Here is a 23,643-nt window from a genome sequence, read left to right as displayed (position 1 = left end):
ATGAAAAATTCTTAGGTACTGCAAAAAGTACAAAAAAACACATTTTTAAAAATATTTATTTACTCTTTATACATCCAGCACAGTGGATTTCTGGTGGTTTCAGAGGTCTCTTCTGGTGGGTAGCTTGATACTTCGGTGGCAACACTGGCAGCCTTGAGCTGACGTACAGCGGGGATGGACCGTGAATATGCGTCGTGCATCGTGTATGACCTTGGCGGGACGTACGTCAAGATGGACCGTGAATAAGACGCTTAAGACGCGATAATTATAGTATATAAAGGTGGGTACAGACTGGTGAAACGTAACATGAAATGTAACATTCTGCCTTTCATTGCATGTTCGTTCGCTGCAAGCTTGGACGCATAGCGCGCTCTTAACGCGCATTCACTACGAACCTCCCGTATTCGTGTTCCTTGCCCCTTTGTGTTCGTTCGAAAAACCGACAAATCACGGATCGCTCCGCGCGCGGCTTGTAATGCTCGTAGCATGCGCGTGAAATGCACATTTCGCGCGCGCAAGGCGTCCAAACTATGAGAAATTGTTACAAAGTGTGTTACCTTTCATGATACATTGCAGCAATGTGTACGGTGAATTCTTTCATTCCATGTTACGTTTCACCAGTCTGTACCCGGCATAATATGTACAAGCTTTGTATGGTGTGCACTTTGTATGTTTGTTTAATACATAAGTAATATTTTGAATCCAAATGATCGTTGTCATTTGTAGTATCTGTGCTTGGCACCTACTCTCTAAGACCGTAGACAGAGTAACTAATAGACCCAATGACGATACCTTTCTCACTTACACAAGAAAGAGAGCGAAAATACCATAACAAATGCATAAGACAAAGACACAAATACACAATTTTTTGTCCCTTAGTGTGTAACCTGTTTTTCAAGATCCGCAACTTGAGTTGCGAAACAAACTTTGACAGTTCGTGCCTTCATCGTGCTTGGTGTTCGAATTTTGGATATTATTTAGTAAAAAATCGATACGAGTACATTGAAAAGACGGTGAAATTATCTTAATATAGACATCGAAGTAAATAGAATGGTGCGTTGTCGTGTTATTGCATGTATAAGCGATAGTGAGAAGAAAATTGCCGGTGTGTCTTTTCACGCGTAAGTACGACTTTATTGTCCTTATTTATAGTTTCTCAGTGATGATTATTTATACTTTAGCCTAAAGTAACAACAAGTCGCGTTAAAACAAGGAAAATATTAGCGTAATATCGATTTTTACATTCAATAACCTATAAACATCAACAAGTAAGTGTTGCCAGTGTCGGGAAAAATAATACCCCGATCATCAATAAAAAAATATTGATTTGACAGTATGGCGAAACTCGAAAGTAAATGAATATGAAATCCCATAATAACCCAGTGTTTCGGGAAGACTTCGGCATCGAAAACATATTTTAATTTATTATTTCTCATAGTAATAATTGTGATTGACATAAAATTACACTTATAATTTTAGAGAACCTGAACTACCTGCGAGCATTAATTATTATTAACCTATGTTTATCGATTTGTTTCCAGATGATCCAGACCTACGTAATTAATGGATCGAAGTGGTAGAAAAGATTGGATTCTCACAAAATATTGTAAAATATGAACAAGCCAATGAAAAAGTAAGAAATGTGTTTCGTCATCAATAATCAATCTGCTTATATTTTTTGTATCTACTAAATTGATTATAAAGACAAAAGAAAAATCTCATAACTGGTTTTATTTAATTGCTCCTAAAAATATTTACCCTTTCCAAAACATCCGGGAGCTCGGATACTGTGGCAACATTCAACTTATACATTGACAAACTATCTTTGTCTCAGTCGCGGTTACAGAGTACCTTTGTCTATTAGTTTCTCAGTCTACGTCTAAAGTAGCCTACTCACGATTCAATTTCAGTAACAATCTGCTGACACAATCTGCAGTGAGCTGACAGATTGTGTCGTGAATAGTATAGTTGAGGGCATGTTGGGGGCGTAACCCAACATGTTGTGTATTGGATCGGCGCGGAAGCAACCCGACAAATTGTCTCAGCAGATTGTGTGCGTGTTGAAACGTGAGTATTGTGATTGCTCCAATCTCGCAGTGTTACCAACTCTCAAAAATATTTATCCCTAAAGTTTGTGTCAAAAACCCCTAAAAACGCCTAAATTATTCAGTTGTCCCCCTAAAAAAACATACAAATATAAATTCATGATGATTTAGAAATAATATGCTATAATATGTTTCAAAAGTCTTTTTATTACAAGTTATTTAATACAAAAATATTTCGTCTTCATCTGAAGATTCAGCGTTTTTGAAATCATACATGTTGAATAAATTTAACATTTTATTGGATGGATTAAAATATGTTGTACAAGATCCACCATTTCGATTTAATGTAAATCGGACCATCATGATGCTTTGCAAAATTTTATTTAATTACGTACTGGATGTCGCTATGAGTCGCTAGGTCAAGAAATAAATATTAAAACTAGTTATGTAATTATCAATTTAAAAATATTAAACAGTCAAAAAAAATCCCTAAAAATACCCCTAAAAATTTCAGACCCCTAAAAAATTCCTATCTCACTTATTTACCCCCTAAATCTGGGGGGAAAACCCCTAAGTTGGGAACCGTGCAATCTAGGCTCAATCGCGCAGCCGCGTTAATCGCAAAATGGCGGTTTTGAGATAAACGCGGGAAAGACATTTTTTCATATTTGAGGAAGATGTTTATATTTTATAGCCGTTTATACTTTATAGCCCTTGAAATCTATCAATAAAATTGGAAAAAATACAAGCTTTACAAAGATAATTATCTTATATTTCATAAATTGTATATCCATTAATAATGCGTATTATTGCGTTGAGGTTTAGCATCAGGCCAGGCATCAACGTTACGTGCACACGTTGTGGCAAGCAATCGCGGAATGAAATTGTGTCATCAGCAGTGTTGCCAACTTTTTTTTTCCGAACCCACATATTGGAGCCTCGTGGCCCACCAGAAATCCACTAAAGTAATCGGTCTTTAAAACCACCAGAAAAAACACTAAAAAATATCCAGAGACATGTAAATATTGAGTGCCCGTTGGTTAATTTTTTGCGAGTTATTTGTAAATAACAACAATTTTGAAGTAAGTAATTGACGTGACAACGTCTTAAATTAGGTTGCGGCTGGGAGTCACTTATGAAAAAGTGTAACGCTCGGTAACGTTACGATGAGTCACCGAAAGAGGCACGCGGGCATGGTTAGCCCGCCTAAGAGCGAGAGAGAGAGACATAAAAAGTCGTTGTCACGTAAAACTTTCGCCCGTATACCGACTTTACAGGCAACCAATTATTTTTATTTTTGTTACATTTAAAGATCATCTAGAAAAATCTGCTTCTTCTAGAGTTTCAGTACCTATGTGAAGAATAAATTTCTGTGATAGAAATTTTGGTGTGTATTGTGGTTTGGGCATATTTAATGTAAAACCATATTACTTCACAAAATTAATTAAAATACGTCAAGCTAGAAGCTACCCGCAGCGTAAAGCGTTGCCAATACGTAGGTACTGACAATTATTGTTTTTGTACACAAATACAGAATAAACATATAACCTTTTGAATCATCAAATCATACTTTATATCAATAGTAATAAAGTTTATAATCAAAAATATTCAAGAAATAGACAAACAACGGAGAATTCCCGAATGTTCGTTGAACCAACATGACACAAAATAAATCTTCCTAGTGGTTGAATGTCGTACCTTACCACTAATTGAACTCATCTAAACCACTAGGAAAATCCACCAGCCACTAAAACCAATATTTGTCCGCTAAATGGGGGAGCTAAACCACCAGATCTAGTGGAAATTTCACTGAGTTGGCAACACTGGTCATCAGATTGAGGGTTGGATGAATCGTGAGTAGAGAACGCTCAATCGCGACTGCAACAAATTGTTTCCGCAGATTGTTGGTTGTGTTGAACCGTGAGTAGGGCCTTTAAGACCTACTCTATGTTCATAGTCTATGTTCAATGTTGAATGTTGATTGGTCATTGGTGGTTGATTCATGATTGTTGACAAATTTTAATTTAGATTGGTTGTCTTCTGTGTTTTTTAAATATTTTTTGTCACGTTTCTTGTTATTAAAAACCAATGATACAATGAAGGTAAATTAATGTGAGATACATGAATTAATGAAATGGCATGCAGTAAAGAGGAGATCGAAAGAAAGCGTTTAGCTGCATTAGAAAAAATTAAAAACAAGTTTTCCCAGTCAGCGCAGCAAAATGTAAATAAATCACCAGGACCCTCGTATACAAGTAACTTTTCGAAAAATACTAGGGATATCTCTATCTCTAAAAGCCCTGCGTTTCATCCATACTCAAGAAACGATAAAAACAATACAGCCGAAAGTTCTGTGCCTGTAACAAAAGTTGTGAGTGGAACGGTATATTTGATAACGGAGGATCGTTTTGAAGTAAATCCATCAGAATTTTGTACACCTTTGATAAATATCTTCAAAACAATACCATCAAAAAGTTATGGTAAGTCACATATATGTTATATCAACAAAGAAGAAAACAAATTCTTCTGACAGTGATTTTCTTTTTCAAATGGCTAAAATATATGATGCTACATTTATTTATTTCAGATGCCAAATCAAAATTATGGAATTTCTCAATACATGACTATGAACAGTTGATGTCTAAGGTGGCTCCTCTTGCTCCACATGTGGTGTTGGGAACTTTGCCACATTATGTTCTAAAGGTATTAGTTTTATTTATTAAATTATATTATACACCCGCGTGGCTCCGCTCCTATTGGCCTTAGCATGATGATATATAGCCCATAGCCTTCCTCAATGAATGGGCTATCTAACACTAAAATAATTTAAAAATCAGACCAGTAGTTCCTGAGATAAGCGCGTTCAAATGAACAATCTCTTCAGCTTTATAATATTAGTATAGATATTAATCTTAGTAATATTCATTTATTTTTTTGTTTGTTAAAAATTGAGTTCGATAAATGTTATTTCACCATCTTATGTTTTTATTTTTATTATCCCTCACAGATACTCAAAGAAAATATCATGAACCCTAATTCTATAGATTTATCTCCTATAGAATCAACGTTAAGGACCAAATTAATGCCCTTTCAAGAAGATGGTGTCAGGTAAAAATTATTAAATTTTTTAAAGTAATGGTTACTCTGATAAATAAGCTTCAAAACTACATAGTTTTTTCAAAATTGATTCAGTAGTGTAGGCATGATTATGTACCTAACAAACAAACAAATTATCAACGTACAATGAATCAAATTTTCGTATATTTACAATATTTTTATGTATAGAGTGTTTTTTTATGTTTGTTTGAGTAAACAAGCCTATGATTTACAATATATTCTTATACTCCAAATTGTTTTTTTCATGTTTATTTCCTAATGATTAACAATAATAAAAAAAAAAATTGGTTGCCTGTAAAGTCGGTATACGGGCGAAAGTTTTACGTGACAGCGACTTTTTATGTCTGTCTCTCTCGCTCTTAGGCGGGCTAACCATGCCCGCGTGCCTCTTTCGGTGACTCATCGTAACGTTACCGAGCGTTACACTTTTTCATAAGTGACTCCCAGCCGCAACCTAATTTAAGACGTTGTCACGTCAAAACTTGTAGATTCGGCATTGCACGGCGCGGGCGTTGTATGATAGCAGATGACATGGGCTTAGGAAAGACATTCCAAGCACTGGCTATAGCTAGTTATTATAGACATAACTGGCCTCTTTTGATTGTCACCACTTCATCCATGAGGTATTTTTTTTTTAATTTTACTGTTTATCTCTTGTCTTGATTAGTATTTCATAGAAAATGTTTGTTGCAGCCTGTAAGTTTTGCTTACTTCCCACTTAAAAATCATTGAAATGAAATGAAATAAATTTATTTGTCCATTTTATGTTTTACAATTAAAGTACGACATTCTTTAACAGTTTCTATTGTATTTTCTATGATATTTCTAGATCATTTCTGAATTAATTTATTATTTACAGACACACTTGGCAAAGTAAAATACACGAATTGTTACCCTCCATTCCAATGATGAATATAGTTACTCTAATAACTGGTAAGGATGCCCAAATGGTCGCCGATAGACAGGTACAATACATTATCAACCTTTTGTTTATAAAAATAAGGTTTAATTTTAAAATTAAGTTATTATTTTCAGACTGAAGTTGTAATCGTGAGTTATAAGATAACAACAATGCACACGGATCTTTTGAAGAGCAAGAAATTTGGTGCTGTTATAATTGTATGTAAATATATAATATACTATGTAGTTTAGTGATAGCTCATAAACTATTTGTCACTAAGTTTATTTTAATCTATGTATACAAATATTATAAAGAGGAAAGGTTTGTATGTATGGTTTTCACGCATAAACTACTGGACCGATTTTGATGAAATTTGGCACAGATAACACAGCTCAACAAAAAAACAATTTTTTTTGCTGCCCTGGATATTTCTACAGATTTATATATTTCAAGTACCCAGTTTGTGAATGTAATCATTAAAATTATTTGATTGGCTCTAGTTTTTTTTAAATTTGGATTTTCATATATAAAAATTTCTTACGGCCCTTCAGAGTACGGGTTACTATACCCGGCGCGGCCTAAGATGATCCCTATGACACTGACAGTTATTCTCAAGAGACAAACTTGTAATGGCGTCACCATTAAATTAGAAACGTATTGGAGGCGTCTAAAAATGGCATTTATTAATTTTTACGTAGCTTTATGCTATTACAATGATATTCCGTTGGAATTATAACAATTCTTATCATTTACGAGAAATTATATCAATCTGACTTTACGTTTACGTCCTTCAAAACTTACATCGTTGGCATTTATCGACTAGTGCGGAAAGTATCGATAAACAAATTTCGATAAAGGAAAGGAGTTCACATTTTCTCCATGCTTAAGCTATAGTTCATTCACTATTGAATGGAACAGATGATCGCAGCATAATTAATTAATTAATTACCGTTCGCGTTAATTTACTTACCTATGATAATATAAGTTTTTTAGAAAAATTAAATGGGGGATTCCATTTTATGATAAAATAATATACACTGTGTTAAACGGGTTGAAAATTACGAGAAAATGATAAGGTGCATTTTTATGTTTTGGAAAACTTTCGTTTTACTTACCGTTTCGTTTACATTATAGACGTTAAAAATTCATTTTATAATATTTTTAAAAACATGTTTACCGACGTAGCTGAATGCAAACCACGCCTTTGCCTATAAAATAGTAAAGTATCGACACGATCCATCATACGAGCAATCACTAAGACGAACTGTCATAGGGATCATCTTAGGCCGCGCCGGGTATAACAAGTGTTTATTTTTAGGTGAATTACGTTTTCTGCACATTTATTCGCTCAGACATAACCCTATTCTATAAAACTGACTGTAGAATATCAGAATAATAAATGGTTTCTGTAAAAAAACATTTTTATGAACAACAATGTTCGGTTTGTATTGAGTTAAAGAAACCCAGTAGCACTTGGTCAGCAAAGTGGATAGTTGTACGAAATTCCCTTGATGTTTTTATTAATAGAATTAGACAAAGCAAATTCATTAGGAATAATTAATAAATATGAAAATTTAGGCCTTTGAGGGAATCTAGAAGTATAAGAAGAATACACGATGGCCCTACAGGACGGGCGTGTCGACAATTGATAAAAAATGAAAATTTAACAAAATTTAATAACTGATGCTGAATGTAAATAATGGAGAGATATAGTATTAATTAATTTAAGATTAATTTAAAACACCAAATTATAAAGAAATGGCACAACAGTTGTTTAAAAAACTTCATTATTTTATGAGCAAATACGAGCATAAAGCTACACTTTGCCCACAGTCTCCTGGATAGATATCCAGTAAATCTGCGGAATTTCTGTGAGAAACAGGAAGAACACATCGAAAAAGAAGTAAAAATTATGGAATAATGGTATCAGGGTATATGGGATCGTCACATGATGGCAGATTACTGATGGTCCATAAGAAAACTATTGTCCAAAAATTAACTAAGAAGAGAAGCTTATAAAATCTATTTCCTTGTACTATTTCATAAGTTTTAATGATTTTTCTCTATTTTTATATCCATTTGAATTAATTAAATACTAAAACAAAACAATAAGTAAAACTTTGTAATAAATAAATTATGTAAAACAAATATACCTTCTATTTCATGCTGCGTTTTAGAGTCTAGTAAGAAAATTAGGATAAAAAAAAAACTAGAGCCAATCTACCAAAACCATTAATAGTTCTATATATAAAATGCATTAAATTATTCGAAACCACTTTCACATCCAGGGCAACAAAATCATTGTTGACCAGTGTAATCTTTAGACCCTGAGAAAGAACATAGGCTATCTTTTATTGAGAAATATGTACCACGGGCGAAGCCGGGGCGGACCGCTAGTGACTAATAATAATGAAATATTGAACTGAACTGACATAGCATTTATTCAATGCCAAAATGATCTTTTACACCAGAGCTATAAAATATCACAATGTTATTTAACTGTGAACATAATGCATTGTCACTTGTGAGCTATGCTTCGCTCAATGAGCATATTCGGTATTTGAGCAAAGTAAAACATTCAATTCCATACAGTTTCATACATTTCCAGTAACATGTTATTATTTATTAACTAGCGTTCCCGGGGGATTTCCGGGATAAAACCTATCCTATGTCCTGGGGTAAAAAGTAGCCTATGTCCTTTCTCGGGTATCAAAATATCTCTATACCAGATTTCATGCAAATTAGTTCAGTAGCTAAGGCGTGATTGAGTAGGTAACAGACAGACAGACAGAGTTACTTTCGCATTTATAATATTAGTATGGATTAATTATCCTGTCAAATATTGAGCCATAAATTCTCTATAGGACGAGTCCCACTACCTCAAGTCGCACAAGGCACAGTGCACAGTAGCACTACTGTCTATATCCCGGCAATGTTCCCGCGTAATACTGCTCAGTGGAACACCAGCTCTGAGCAGACCGGCTGAGTTGTATACACAACTGTCTTTGATTGAACCAAAGATTTTCACGAATTATACGGAATATGGTAAGTTTGGATTTTTTGTTAATTTAATGTATTTTTTTTTATTTATTAAAGTGAAACTTCTTTATCGGGGTTGGAAAAAATTTAGTGTAACATTTTTCCGTTACGCGCCATATTTTTCTTATCCCTATAGCGACGAGCGTTGTAGATTAACTTTTGAACTACCGCACGAGCCGACCGAGTTGCAGCAGCGGCCGGTGTAAATATTTAAATAGGTAGCGAGGAGCGAAGCGACGAGCGTGTTAGACTAACGTATTTCTGTAATATTGTATATATAGTAAATTATTTTTTGAAAAATAAGGTCATAAAGAAGTTTCACTTCTTACGTGTGTACTCTAGTACACGCACACATTTTTTTTAAGAATATGTCTGTGTGGTAATTAGCGAGTGCATAGAATATTTTTGTTGCATATTTCTCGGGTTGTTTGAGAAAATTTTGATAAAAAAAGTATTGATTTTCTTAACTTTATTTGACTATTATTCTGTTTTTCATAGAGATCCTTTATATTTGTAATTTTTGGATTGATTTCATTTTCAGGTAAAAGGTATTGCGCGGGTAAACAGACGAACTTTGGGTGGGATATGTCGGGACAATCTAATTTATCTGAACTGCAGATAATTCTGCAAAAACGGTTCTTAATACGAAGGACTAAAGAACAAGTTCTTACGAAGTTGGAAGAAAAGACTAGGTATGTGAAGCAGATGTTATTTTATGTTAGGATTTAAAAAAAAAGCTGATATAGTTAGTAAAATAAATGCCTGCCATAAATTTTACAATATTGTATTTTCAAGTGCGTTCTGAACAGTGCAAAAATTCAAGAGAAAAACACTCCGAAATATGAAGAAAAATATATAGTATTTTTTGATTTTAATATTTTGATTTTCATAGCAGGATTCTGTAACTTACTCCCGAAATACGCTTTGGAATCATTTATTTCCTAAATAGTCACAAATTAAAACGTCATAACATAAACAAACATAACAAACTCGCATATAAAACATCTAAAAATGAATATTTTCTGATGTTTTATATGCGAGTTACTGTTTTTCTGTTACTGTTTTTCAGGCTCCTGAAAAACAGTTTACAACTATATTAGGAGCCTGGGTCATTAAGTTTTTATAACATATGATGGTGTAAATAAATGATTTATTTATTATTATTATTTGTTATCATTACAGAGAAACAGTATTACTCGACCAAACATTACTGCAATTCAGCAAAGAGGAACAGCAGGGTCTCAGCCAAATGGCGGAAGCGTACACGCGCAGCAAATCGACGGATAAACATGCGGCGCTTATCACGTTCTTTAGCGAATCCGCTGCCATCAAGATACCCGCGATTTGGTTAGTTTTTTTAAATATTGAGTTATTGGAAAGTATAGATTTTTTTTTATTCAAGATAGGGAAGCGCTTGACCACAATCTCGCCTGATGGAAAGCTAAGATGCGATCTAAGATGGTACGCGCTTCGCTAGTAGGTACCGGTTCACTCTTCGCTTGAGATTTTTTTGGGTAAGAAGTAAGAATTTTTTTTTAAACTTGTCTTTTTAAGGCGTTGTTTCAGATTGAGTAAGATTTTTAAAATGTATTTCTGATTTATTAACATTTTTTTCTATTGTTAGTCAGTCTATAAATTCACACGATGATACTTTTAAAGTGTTAAAAATACTATAAGAGGAAAATCGAAATAAATTTTCTTACATCTTTACATGCTATCCTTTGTGGTCCTTCGAGCCGGAAACTTAATATCGAAATGATAAAATCTATAAAAAGTTAAGTTCTACAATAATTCTATATTAAATGAATTGTTTTCTGTCTTTTTAATTTCAGTAAATACCTAAGGCAATTGTTGAAAGAATTCACGGGCAAGTTCCTAGTATTCGCACACCATCGTAACGTTATAGAGGCGATATGTTCCACACTAGACGAAGTTGGCATACATTATATTTGTATAGTTGGATCGACTCCTGCGCATGCGAGAGCAGTAAGTAATTTTTTACTTTATGCAATGGTAATGATTTTTTTTTGGCTTTCTTCTTACCTTAGAACTTTAGATTTTTTATTTAATCGACTGTCTTCCGTTATTTTGGTAGTTATTGGACATTTGAAAACATTTTTTTTTTAATTAATACTTTCATTTTTTCCAGGATTTAGTGGACAAATTCCAACACAGTCCGACATGTCGTTGCGGCGTGTTATCGATAACAGCGGCGAACTCGGGACTCACTCTTACCGCTGCTGACCTGGTACTTTTCGCGGAATTGCATTGGAATCCGGGAGTAAGTTGTAGTGTAGATATTTACAATGATACAATGTTTATATTTTATTTATTTTTTACATTCAAATGCGTTATAAATATAATTGGTAATGATTCGGTCACACTACTAACGACGATGACACATCAACATTTCCCGTCATTCCGGTATTTGAAAACAATAAATGAAATTTTTCGAGAACAATATTCAGCAAATGTTTTGCTGAAATGGTAAGTTATATTATAACCTTTTACCAAAATTGTAGATAATAAAATTATCTATGTAATGAAATGCCATTTCATCAATATTCAAATTTGCCGCGCTTCGCGCGTTCACGTTATCTGTAGCACGGATTGACGTAGCGGTGAGAAAAAATGGCGAGAAAGGATTAAAGTATTGTGTGCTGGTGTGCAACGCAATTTATAATTAAACTGAAAGATAGAAGGGATATAATTGGGGATTTATTATATGTGGACTTTAAATGTCGTTTCTTTGAATTTACAGAGAAACAAATTGGTTTCCTTGAAAATCCTCAATAATATATCTTATAAAACGACAATAGATGTCATCTTATATCTATAAAATTTTATTATCTACAATTTTTCATTTTCTTCATAGGAGCCACCGTTTCTTCGAAGAACCTTTTTATTTGTCCATTGATCTCGAATTTTTTTTCCAAACAACAGTATTTTAGTTGTGTAAATTTAGGCTGCATGAAAATTTAGTTCGTGGTCGTCATTGTCGTTTGTAGGGTAACCGAATCCTTACGAAAACGTCAAAAGCTTATGTCAATTAGTATCGTTATAGTCGGATTTTTAATTATGAGAACCATTCACAGGCGCACCCATCCGCTGGATTTGTAGCTGGCGACAAGTCCGCGGACAAATCTGCGTGTGTATGTGTAGTTGTGCGCGGCTCGCGTCAAGTCCACCGACAATACCGCGCCGGATAAATCCGTACGCGTGTGTGCGTGCGCGGATTTGTCGGTGGACTTGTCCGTCATTCGCCATAATACGTCACTAATTTTAATAATTCCATGATACGTGCAAGGCTCACCAAAGTTCACAGTCGACTGGACTACAATTCGGCGCTCGTGTAGTGTGTGGGCGATGACGGATTTGTCCACGGATTAGTACGGCTCGGGGCTCGGCTCGCGGTGCGTGTGAATCAAATCGCGGTGAATGCCGGGCTTTAAGCCATTCACTACACCAGTCGACTGTGAACTTTGGTGAACCTTGCACGTATCTACCATACCAAGGTACCGATGCTTTCAAAACGCAAAAAAGTGGCTCTAGTAGTCGGTGCAATGAAATGAACAGCAGAATGAATTCTTTCCGAAACCCTCTATTATCGTCGAAAGACATGTTATTTATTAATTTTATTATATTTTATTATATTGTACTATAGTAGAGTCATTTTAATAGGCAACATTTGACAGTTCAACAACGTAACCTATAGTCCTTTTCAACTAGGATGATTCCTGTGACATATCGATTGTTGACACGTGTAGAGATTACCGCCTGCCTGAGAGAGTGCCTTTACTGAAATCGTACCTATCAATTGTTTCCGATAATCGATAATGAAATCGATTTGAATAAATGATCAAAATCAGTTATTTCGGCATTTCGCCAACAATTAACTTAGGAATCCTAGCAAACAACAGCGACAAAAAGTGAACAATAACAATAAGTAATAATAACACAATACCACGTAAAGTATCAATATAAAAATGCAACTTGTATACAAAGTCGACGGACTCGTATCTACAGATGATTGACGCGATTGACAAACGATCACAAGATGGGCGTCGTTTATATGATTTTCCAACTCTATAATTTTTAACGTTCGATTTCATGTACACGAATTGCGTAGGTATTATTTTATTGTGTTATTTTATTTTATTTTTCGTTATATTAAACTAAACAACACTGTTTTTGTTTTAGTAGCTTAAGATGTTTAATTTTTGTATTTTTGGTCATAATGCCGCCTTAAAATAAAAATATTATGCACTATATTTTCACCCGCGGCTTCGCCCGCGTTTGCAAAGGAAAACCCCCATAGTTCTCGTTCCCGTGGGATTTCCGGGATAAAAACTATCCTATGTGTTAATCCAAGTTACCCTCTATATGTGTGCTAAATTTCATTGTTATCGGTTCAGTAGTTTTTACGTGAAAGAGTAACAAACATCCATCCATCCATACATATTAGATTAAGAGGGCTTATTCAATTTAACGCAAGTCAAAATCTCTGCGATCTATTACGATAGATATATGGACAATAAAATTTCCTAAAATTATTAGTAATTCATATGTTTGTAAGATAAGTGGTTGATGGACAATCTGGTTTGAAAAATCACATATTTGAGCCAAACAGCGCACGGACCGCGTACACGGCCTTAAGATTAAAATTATTTTTGCTTTTTAAGACATAAAATACGTAATTCGGAACACAATGAAGTGTCACAGGAATCATCCTAGTTGAAAAGGACTATAGAAACGACGGCATAGAAATATGTTATTTCGTTTTGTTAGAACTGCACATTTGTTTAAGTTTTAAATCTATACATATAATAAATCTGTAGAAGGGTCAATTTTGTACATTGAAAATATTGAAAAAATAAATACCAGGGGGTGTTACTGGATCGATACCAAACCCAAATATGTGTTTAAAAAATTTTTTGTCTGTCTGTCTGTCTGTCTGTCTGTCTGTCTGTCTGTCTGTCTGTCTATATGTTCAGGCATCACGTGAAAACTAACGGTTCGATTTCGATGAAACTTGGTATAATTATACCTTAGTATCCTGGGCGTAAAATAGGATACTTTTTATCCTGAAAAAATATGTAGAAAAAAATTATTTTTAATTTTTCAGTTTTATCCATAGACGTTGTTCTGTAGAACCGCGAACACACGTTGCGTATTATTATAGGCCTAGCCGTATTTGGGTCCAATAGATATTTATAAGATATCATTGTCAGAGTTACTCAAAATGGAGAAATAAACCATCCACGCGAAGACCGACATCCGCGCGGACGGAGTCGCGGGCGGAAGCTAGTATATAATAATGACCGATACGAGTAATTTTTATATTTGATTATACTTATAAACCATTCTTATCTAAACACAATAAACAATTTCTGATTTAACGAACCTGAACCTTTTTTCTTTTTAAATATACTTACTAAAGACGTAACTCTAAAAATCGAAATCTGATATCTAGATAAGTAGTAGAATAAGGGTCAACTCACACCAAAAGAGCGGCGAAGCGCAGCGAAGAGCGCAGTTTCAGTGCCATATGAATTTTAACTTTATTTTAACGATATCGGGTACAGGGTTCGATTTTTAGTCGTGCTTTGTAAATAGCAACTTGTTTTCGACGACTGTGTTTCTATAGTATCTACTTATATTGAACTAGGTTTTTGCCCGCGGCTTCGCCTGCGCAGTCATAGAAAAACCGCATAGTTCCCGTTCCCGTGGGATTTCCGGGATTGCGTCATTTTCCCGGGATAAAAAGTAGCCTATGTCCTTTCTCGGATATCAAAATATCTCCATACCAAATTTCATGAAAATTGGTTCAGTAGTTTAGGCGTGATTGAGTAACAGACAGACAGACAGAGTTACTTTCGCATTTATGATATTAGTATGGATACCGAATACTTTTTAAGACTATCCTCTTGTCAATACATCATGTAGTTGAAACTATAGGTGTATAAAACATAACAATTATAGGTAGGTAATGAAAAAAAATCATTGCTTATTAAATAATTTATTTTTATTAATAATCCGAATTCCGAACACAACTCATCACTGTCTCTTTTAGCGACAATTATTATGAATCTGTCAGAAACATCATGTTGTCGAGACTATACATTTTGTCTATTTCTTCTTTGATATTGTGAGACACGCAGCTATTCCATCTTTGAGGCGTGACACGTTAAAGAAGAAGTCAAGAAGGATCTTGAAAAAGTATTTTCGTCTCTGTCAATTTAAAGGTTTTTTGTTACTCGCAACATACCCTTTAGCCTGCGCCCATACCAACTGGGATTGAGCTCACAGTGGTATAGGAGCAGACGTAAAACAATTATACCATGCTGCGCTGCCATCTCATCTACAACATAATTTTCGTAGTATTGTTGTTATTGCTGCCGTACAATGTCTATAAGACTAGCTTTAACCATTGTAGTTTCAAATGGTATATTTTTACTAGTTTTCTACTTTTCCTATAGTGGTAGGAGGCATTATCCATCACAACTACTGAATTTGGTTTTAAATTTTTAATTTTGGCAAAACCCTCCTAAACCAATTTTCAAAATAATCGGCATTCATCTCTTGGAGATAATCTTTTTTTCCCCACCTATTTGGCTAATAATAATCTTCTGCCCTTATCTGAAGACTTCCGAATCCGATCTTCCTCTTCATTCCTCGATGACCTTTGACACAGTGAAAAATATAAATTAATTATTGAAAATACAATTTAATATAAAAAAATAAATTTTTAATTACCTTTGCTATCTACGTTTCATCTCGGTAATAAATATACCTTTCTTCCCTTCGATACTCCTTAATTTTTCGAAGGTATCGCTGGCTCTGTCAATTAAAATACTTCGTCTTGATTTTTGTGACATATTTGAAATTCAGTTATTTCATAACATGTCTAAGTGTACTAACAACTACTACCAAGAAAAATTGGGTAAGTCTGGATCTTCGTTGACGACCTTAAGAATCTGTAAATTAATAAAAAAAGTGTTTGAGTAGGGAAGTCTATTTTTTATTTTTTATTCTTTAAGTGGAAGTCAACGCAATCATATATGTATTTTGTTTTCACAACGAACGTTAAAATAAATAATATAATGCAGTAGAAGGAATGAAGTTTAAAATCATCCAATTTATCTTTAAAATTGTATTTCGGTCCACGTTTCTCGGGAGACGTGAATTAATAATCATTTTCTTTGTATTATTTTAGTACACTATACACTGAAGTCATACCAATACCCAAAATGTCAGCGGTTTTCGAAACACATTCTTTTTTTCGGGAGTCTTAATTGGTAAAAGTGAAGCAGTTTTCTCTTCATATACGTGTATGTAGACGATCTGCGCCATAAGTTTTTCGGTAACGGTTAAAGAAACCCGTGGTCTTTTCTTTCTTGGAGGATAAGTTTTGGTTTGACGTGCTTGGTTGAGGATCCATATCGTTTATACGAATCAATATAACAACAAATAAAGACAACAATAACAACAAACACAACTTAACGAAACAATTAACAAAAACAATAACTAAACAGCGTGAGCGCAGTGAAAACATTCGTGTTATTCAGACCAGAGGTTAGGAGCCGAATGTTGATGATGATGTTGCTACGCGCCGGGCTTTGTAATAAGACGTGATTATTACAATGCGTGATTGTAAAAATGATTGTACATACTACTAGTAGTAGTAACATAAAGCTTATATAGTTTTATTATTTAAAATATAAATATTTATTATTCACACTTATTGTTCATTTATCTGATTGAATGAGAACTGAATTCATCACTATTACTTTAAATATGGCAACATTATTTTACAAAGTGACATTAGCTGATGCCAGGTAGCTTCGACTAATTAAAAATACGACCATAGCGGATTCTATTCGTTAGCGTTTCTGCCATTTGTCTAGACTCTAAAGGCTATAGTTATCGCTTGTTACGCATCGCACGTTTGACATCATATTATTTACTGTAAACTTTGTGTTTTTGTCCAACTTCGCGGATGGAAAGCATAAAATTGGTCGTATATTTTTAGGTTACTGAATTCAGTTGAAATTAAATTAAAATAAAACGAAATTACTAATTGTATCTGTTCGTGACTCTTGTACACATGGACATGGATAAAAAAAATTGGTTGTTTGTAAAGTAGGTTTACGATCGAGATGTTTACGTGATAACATAATGCAGTGGCAGCGCTCGAGATGAGACGGGAGATCGGTCCGTCTCTCTCTCGTTATACCTGCGATCGCGCTCGTGAGGTTTTGGTTTGACACAAGTTTCTGAACATGTCACCCGACTAAAACGATTTTAAAGACGTTATCACGTCAAAAATTGGTTGTCTGTAAAGTCGGTTTACTGATGATAGTTAAACGTGACTACGTCTTAAGGCCGATTGTGCTTCTTTGTCGCTCGTTCCGCGCTCTCGCTTGCACTTCAAGCCTTACATGGAACGCCTCTGAGCGAGGTAACGCCGCATGAGTCATGTTTTTTCGTGCGTGCAGCCGGCTCTATCGAATTATAAGACGTTGTCACGTCAAAAAATGTTCTCTATATGATTAAATGTTTGTTTGTGCAGATCTTGTCACAAGCGGAATCACGTGCGCACCGTTTGGGCCGCGCGGGTGCGGTGTGTGCGCGCTACTTGCTCGCTAGCGGCACCGCCGATGACGTCATGTGGCCGCTGCTGCAGGACAAGCTGCACGTGAGTGTGTGTGCGTGTGTGTGTGTGTGTGTATATCTTTCATAACTACATACTTTGTATAATATTCTTTGGCAAAACTCTTAATTTCTCTAGTATCAACCTTAGCGCTAACATGCCTCGGCTCAAGGTCATCGGTGGGTCTGACGTGAGTGTGTGTGTGTGCGGTACATTAACGAATATTTGTACCAACTATCTATTTATAGAGACACAATAATAATTAATATGATTTCATTTTTTCCAGGTACTGAACAATGTCGGCCTAAGTAAGGACAGCTTTGAAGATACAACAGTTAAACATCAGGTTAGCTGATTTTTTCATAGCTTATTTTGAACTTGTACAATTCTTTTATAAGATTAATGATACATATTATCATATTATTGTTTTATATTTGAAATCAAATAGGTGCATGGTTAGGAAGCTAACATAAATTTTTGAAGTGAAACTTCTTTAGGCGTGAGAGTAAAATTTCAAAGTCGCGTCATAGCAATACCGTCAAGTAGTAAGGTGACAATTTTCTCTTGATCTTTGAATCTTACCAAAGAAGTTTCACTTCTGACACGTGTGCTCGGCATACACGTTTTTTTTTTTCAAATATATTTATAATTAAATAAATTTATCAAACATATATATATATATTTCTTTACAAGCAGATTGAATAGGTACCTAATTCTGAATTATATTTATCAAGTTAACATAAGGATAACATAGCATACAATTATAATTAACTGTCATATACTTTGACTGGCTATCATCTATCATTATTTACTATTATTATAAATTGCAATTACAAACGAGTTTATATAAAGACCTTTTTGATACCATCTTTGTGGGGATCCCCAAGTATAGATTATATTTTGTAATACTGCTTTTTTATTTTCATTAATAATTAATTAATGAAAAAAATAGAGTAGGTAGTATCTACGTAAATTTACATTGTCATATTAGTTACTGAAGAAAAACCATTTATTTTTGTGTAAATTAAATAAAAACCTTACAAAATAATTCATTACAATTATAACCTAAGCATGTACATTTCAAATTCACATTTTAATATATTGCTTCTTTTTCAGGAAAGTAAAACGAATATAACACAATACTTGTCTCCGTGCAGGCCGAATAAAAACAACTATATACCAGGAACAAACATAAGGAAGGATGCCAAAAATGAACATAATGAATCTCAAATAAACGGACAAACAGACAGTGTAGACAATTTCTTAGAAGATGATGAAGGAGACGAATTATTAGCAAATTTTGATTTATGATTGTTAAGTTATTAATAGACATTAATTATAATATCTTTGTTCTCGATTTTAATTATTTCTTTCATATGTTACTGATTAAGTTATTAAAGCGTTGATAAATAAATATGTTAAAAGTTATTATATCTTTTATTTATCTTCACTGGCACTGATACATTTTTCGGATTATACAAAATACAACATTTTTCACATCCGCCATTTTGTAAAAACATAAATTTGGCGCGAAAGGACAGTTCGGAAATCAAAAAGCAGGGTTTCATTAATACGCAATTTCGCAAGGCCCATCACGGACCATGGTCAAATCTTCACTCACACACTTCATGATGCAGGAGTTTCCATACGTGACGCCATTGGACGCACAGACCGGACTCAAATTTCTAGTGCAAGTACAATTTGGCACATTGCCAACAGGCTTCGCTCTAACAATCTCGCAGGGACCGTCATGTTTTAACTCTAAGTTGGCATTGTAGGCCTTACCGCAGTTTAGTAAACAAGGGTTTTGGTATGTGAGACTATCGGTTCCACAGACTGGGTTGGATTCGGACGAACACTCGCATTTGGGCAGATTTAAAGACGCTACTTGGATTTCTTCGCGTTTCACTCTACACTGCCCTTTGTACTGAACTGCTACGTTAGGTGTACATCTCAGAGCGCATTCATTCGGGTATGTCTTGCCGTCGCTTCCGCACACATAGTCAAGGTTAGCTGGACAAGCGCAAAGGAACTCGTTCGCCCTTTTCTCTCTGCAACGACCCTGATGTTCCACTTCTAGACTAGGATTGCATTTTAGAAGACATTCATTGGGGTATGTTATGCCGTCGCTTCCGCACACTGGGTCTAGATTATCTGGGCAGGCGCAATATGTCTCTTTATTCTCCCGCTTTAACCTTGATCCATCGCAATTACCGGGTCTTGCGAAACGTAGGTCTGGCTTTTTGGTAGCCGCACAGTCGAGCAAGCACTCGTTGTTGTATGTTTGTCCGTCAGAACCGCAGACCGGCTGAAGATTCCTGTTGCAGACGCACGGAGGTAGGGCGAGCGTGACGGAAATATAGCCCGACACTAGGACTAATGCTCCTGTAAAGAGATATGTCTCTTAATATGTTATGATTTATGTTCAGTTGAATTAATCTAAATCTATCTAATCTAATGTCTGAATAATAAGTATTATAATTATATACATATGGATTGCCTACTTACGATTTGTAAATAATGTGTCTCTATAAATAGATAATTACTATGGTTCAAATCATTTCAAATCTAAACATATTATATCTAATTATTCTAATGTCCTCTATGTTCATGTGTCATGTTATATCGTATATAGATTATAGGAGATAAAATTAAGAAAAATATAAATACCTAAGCGTTTATTCGATTAATTAAAATACATAGTTTTGAACTCTATCGAATTTCGCTTAACCTTTTTATACTTAACAGTTAACTAGTGGTCCGCCCCGGCTTCGCCCGTGGTACATATTTCGCAATAAAAGGTAGCCTATGTCCTTTCTCGGGTATCAAAATATCTCCATACCAAATTTCATGCAAATTGGTTCAGTAGTTTAGGCGTGATTGAGTAACAGACAGACAGACAGAGTTACTTTCGCATTTATAATATTAGTATTGATTACTTATATAGTCGATCATTTTTTTTAAATAAGTATGATGATGATTCAGAAAGTCTAAAATATATAAAGTATTGAATTATCTCAGTAAAAATTGAATCAACTCGTTTATTTTTGGATGAAGGTTGCAATTCACATAATTATTATTGTCTGCAAATAGGCGTTTTTCTATAAACCGCCGCGGCTGGAACATAATGCTGCGATAACTACACAAATAGGCGTATTGTAGGTACCATCTATATTCTATACTAATATTATAAAGAGGAAAGGTTTGTAATTATGTATGTATGTAACCATACAGGTTTTTACGCATAAACTAGGTACTGGACCGATTTCAAAAATTCTTTGGTTAGGTTTTATCCCGGAAATCCCACGGGAACGGGAACTATGCGGGTTTTTCTTTGAATACGCGGGCGAGGCCGCAGGTGGAAAGCTAGTCTTAAATAAAATCAGCCAAGTGCGAGTCAGACTCGAACACCCAGGACTCCGAACAAACATATTTTTCCAGGAGTTCCTGAGAAAAAGGGTCTTGACAGACAGATATACAGACGGACTACAAAGTTACTTATAGGTTTCCGTTATTTCTTATAAGACTTTTAAATAACTTTAATTAAAAAAATGATTGATTTTTAATAAAAAACGATGAACAAAAGATACCATTTTGATAAGGCTGATCTTGAGTTAAACTTTAATACCTATAAATATAGTTACGGATGTCGGCCTCCCCGACCTCTAAATCATGTTTACTTAAGATGTACATATATAGATACGGCTATGTTGATATTGGTATACAAATGTTAGCTTATTTATACAAATACTTGAATTTCAAGAATTGGTTAGACTTTAATGTAAGTGCTGATTTACACAGGGTCAGTAGACGAGTCAGTCGCGGCGCCGAAATTCGGCGCCGCGACTGACTTTAGGTAACTGTTTACATAGACTTCAAGCCTCTGTACTGACTTCAAATCTGTTTGCACAGGGTTTTTTTTCGGGTTACCACTGATTTGCCTCGAATTTGTAGTCAGTTACTGACCCTGTGTAAATCAGCACTTACTCAACCAATATTATTAAGTGGTAGAATCTGAGTTAGAAAAATTACATTCATCTTTTCCTTAAGAAAATTAAATGGTAATGGTAAATTTTTTTTGCCCGCGAAAAGCTACACATGACTTAATTGAAATTACCAGAAGCCTTCTTATTCATAATAATTACTTAACACACAATCGAAATCTCCGTCAAATTTTAATCAAATAAAATCAATAAACACTGGACTTACCTAACCGGTACACCATTTTAAGGTTATCTTAGGTTAAATGTAATCTATGTTTACCACACGATATTTCTCAACGAAATCTATATTATGAATGATGCATCGGTGTCCTCGACTTCGTTTAAATACATATTGAGGGACATCACTACGAAATTCCCCAAGAACACTTCAGACGCAAGCTTAATTAGTACACATCTAGGTAGATATTACGCGGAAATGTTTTTGTTTTTCATGACAATTTCCCGCGTTTTTCGATGATTACTACAATTTCAGCGTAACAACATATAAGCTTCTTGGTAACAACCATTGGTGACTCACCATACAAAATAAACTTTCTTATTTCTCCTGAAAACATAATCGTGCTAAGACTTAATATAAGAGTAATCAGCCAATTGGTTTAAGCACTAAATCTAGTAGTGTATTCTATACTTAGAAGTTTAATGCACTAAATCTAGTAGTGTATTCTATACTTATACTAGCTTTCCGCCCGCGGCTTCGCCCGCTTTGTCTAAAACAATAAATTATATACTAAAACCTTCCTCTTGAATCACTCTAGGTACCTACCTATTAAAAAAAACCGCATCAAAATCTGTTGCGTAGTTTTAAAGATTTAAGCATAGATACATAGAGACATAGGGACAGAGAAAGCGACTTTGTTTTATACTATGTAGTGAAGAGCAACTATTGAGTTTCTTGCCGGTTCTTCTCCATTGATACTTTTCGAATCGGTGGTAAATGTTAATATTTTTTGTAATGACGATTCGAAAGTGCTTCTAAAAGAAGTCTAATATGAATAAATAAATGTTTGAGTTTGAAGGTAAGGTAAGTATAGAATGGATTTAAAATCCTAGTTAGTTAGGCTGATTTTAGTCTCACGCTCACCGTCAGCGCTCATAGCTCAGCGCGTAGTTTGTCAGCGCTGAGGCTCAGCGTGGCTCGTTTGTTTGTGGATTTAAATTAGGTAACTAGGTACCTACATAATATTATTATGATCGCCTGTATTCTGTATTGTAATTATTTAGGTATAAGGTACCTACTATTACCTACTATATTGTGTCGTCAAATACCCTAAATTCCTGACACAGCACAGGCATAACGAAAATCAAAATGAGTATTTATTTTTAGTTTTTACTTCTAATTGAAATCAAGATACTAGGTAGGTAAATCATAGGTAAAGTATTTTAATTCCATAGCCCACTAATCACACTATCATGAATTTTACATATAAATAGTATTTTAGCACCTTTGACTTCACACTTTACTTTTCAAATACATATAGGTATGGTGATTTTCCTACAAGTAAATCTGCATACAAATATTGTTATTTAATTACATCCCACTGAATGCTGCCATGGTTTCGGAATTCGTTCTGAAATGTGTGATTGAATTTTGTTCAACGACAGCAACCCTTTTGGTAACTATATGGAATATCATTAGTGCCAGTTACAGCATTCGCTGTTATAGCAACAATTTTTACGCATAATTTAAATTGATAAGTAGATAGGTAGGCTAAACAAAATTAAACAGAAGTTGTAAAACGTGCTAGAAGTATTCTTAAACCTAATTATAGAAAACTATTGTACTTAGTTTTCATATATTATTTAGTACTAGCTTCCGCCCGCGACTCCGTCCGCGTGGATGTCGGTCTTCGCGTGGATGGTTTATTTCTCCATTTTGAGTAACTC

At 34.5% G+C, this 23,643-nt stretch overlaps 2 protein-coding genes and 2 long non-coding RNA genes across 5 annotated transcripts; 2 read left to right on the top strand and 2 right to left on the bottom strand.

Annotated features, from left to right (window-relative positions):
- Nucleotides 1–762: 762 nt before the first annotated feature.
- LOC123697920 lies at nucleotides 763–1,721 on the top strand. The gene is made up of 2 exons (XR_006752311.1): nucleotides 763–1,121; nucleotides 1,542–1,721. It is a non-coding gene; the product is annotated as an uncharacterized LOC123697920 (long non-coding RNA).
- Nucleotides 1,722–4,016: 2,295 nt separating this feature from the next.
- On the top strand, nucleotides 4,017–19,183 carry LOC123697871 (SWI/SNF-related matrix-associated actin-dependent regulator of chromatin subfamily A-like protein 1). The gene is made up of 14 exons (XM_045644432.1): nucleotides 4,017–4,525; nucleotides 4,633–4,748; nucleotides 5,053–5,153; nucleotides 5,651–5,785; nucleotides 6,022–6,127; nucleotides 6,198–6,281; nucleotides 8,928–9,108; nucleotides 9,644–9,794; nucleotides 10,285–10,449; nucleotides 10,935–11,088; nucleotides 11,252–11,383; nucleotides 17,675–17,800; nucleotides 18,042–18,101; nucleotides 18,872–19,183. Exons 1-14 carry the CDS (start codon nucleotides 4,180–4,182, stop codon nucleotides 19,064–19,066), a joined length of 2,052 nt encoding a protein of 683 aa, XP_045500388.1. The 5' UTR covers nucleotides 4,017–4,179; the 3' UTR covers nucleotides 19,067–19,183.
- On the bottom strand, nucleotides 15,121–16,961 carry LOC123697874. 2 transcript variants are annotated; one of them, XR_006752297.1, is made up of 3 exons: nucleotides 16,342–16,961; nucleotides 15,859–16,079; nucleotides 15,121–15,785 (listed from the first exon to the last, which is right to left on the bottom strand). It is a non-coding gene; the product is annotated as an uncharacterized LOC123697874 (long non-coding RNA). The 2 variants fall into 2 exon arrangements; XR_006752298.1 differs by having other exon boundaries at nucleotides 16,348–16,961.
- LOC123697873 (serine protease inhibitor dipetalogastin-like) lies at nucleotides 19,180–22,058 on the bottom strand. Its single transcript, XM_045644433.1, has 2 exons — nucleotides 21,965–22,058; nucleotides 19,180–20,140 (listed from the first exon to the last, which is right to left on the bottom strand). The coding sequence occupies exons 1-2, from the start codon at nucleotides 21,978–21,980 to the stop codon at nucleotides 19,323–19,325; spliced, it is 834 nt and encodes a 277-aa protein (XP_045500389.1). The 5' UTR covers nucleotides 21,981–22,058; the 3' UTR covers nucleotides 19,180–19,322.
- Nucleotides 22,059–23,643: the final 1,585 nt, after the last annotated feature.

The sequence above is a fragment of the Colias croceus genome, chromosome 15, assembly GCF_905220415.1.
Source record: "Colias croceus chromosome 15, ilColCroc2.1".
Taxonomy (NCBI): Eukaryota; Metazoa; Arthropoda; class Insecta; order Lepidoptera; family Pieridae; genus Colias; species Colias croceus.
Note: the sequence above shows the minus strand (reverse complement) of the source record. Positions and strands in the feature narration are given on the sequence as shown.

Excerpts from the sequence above, each read along its gene's own strand:
- LOC123697871 (XM_045644432.1), top strand. The coding sequence starts at position 4,180 with ATGGCATGCAGTAAAGAGGAGATCGAAAGAAAGCGTTTAGCTGCATTA. Across the intron at positions 4,526-4,632 it reads AATACCATCAAAAAGTTATG|ATGCCAAATCAAAATTATGG; the intron begins GTAAGTCACATA and ends TATTTATTTCAG. Across the intron at positions 11,089-11,251 it reads CTCCTGCGCATGCGAGAGCA|GATTTAGTGGACAAATTCCA; the intron begins GTAAGTAATTTT and ends CATTTTTTCCAG.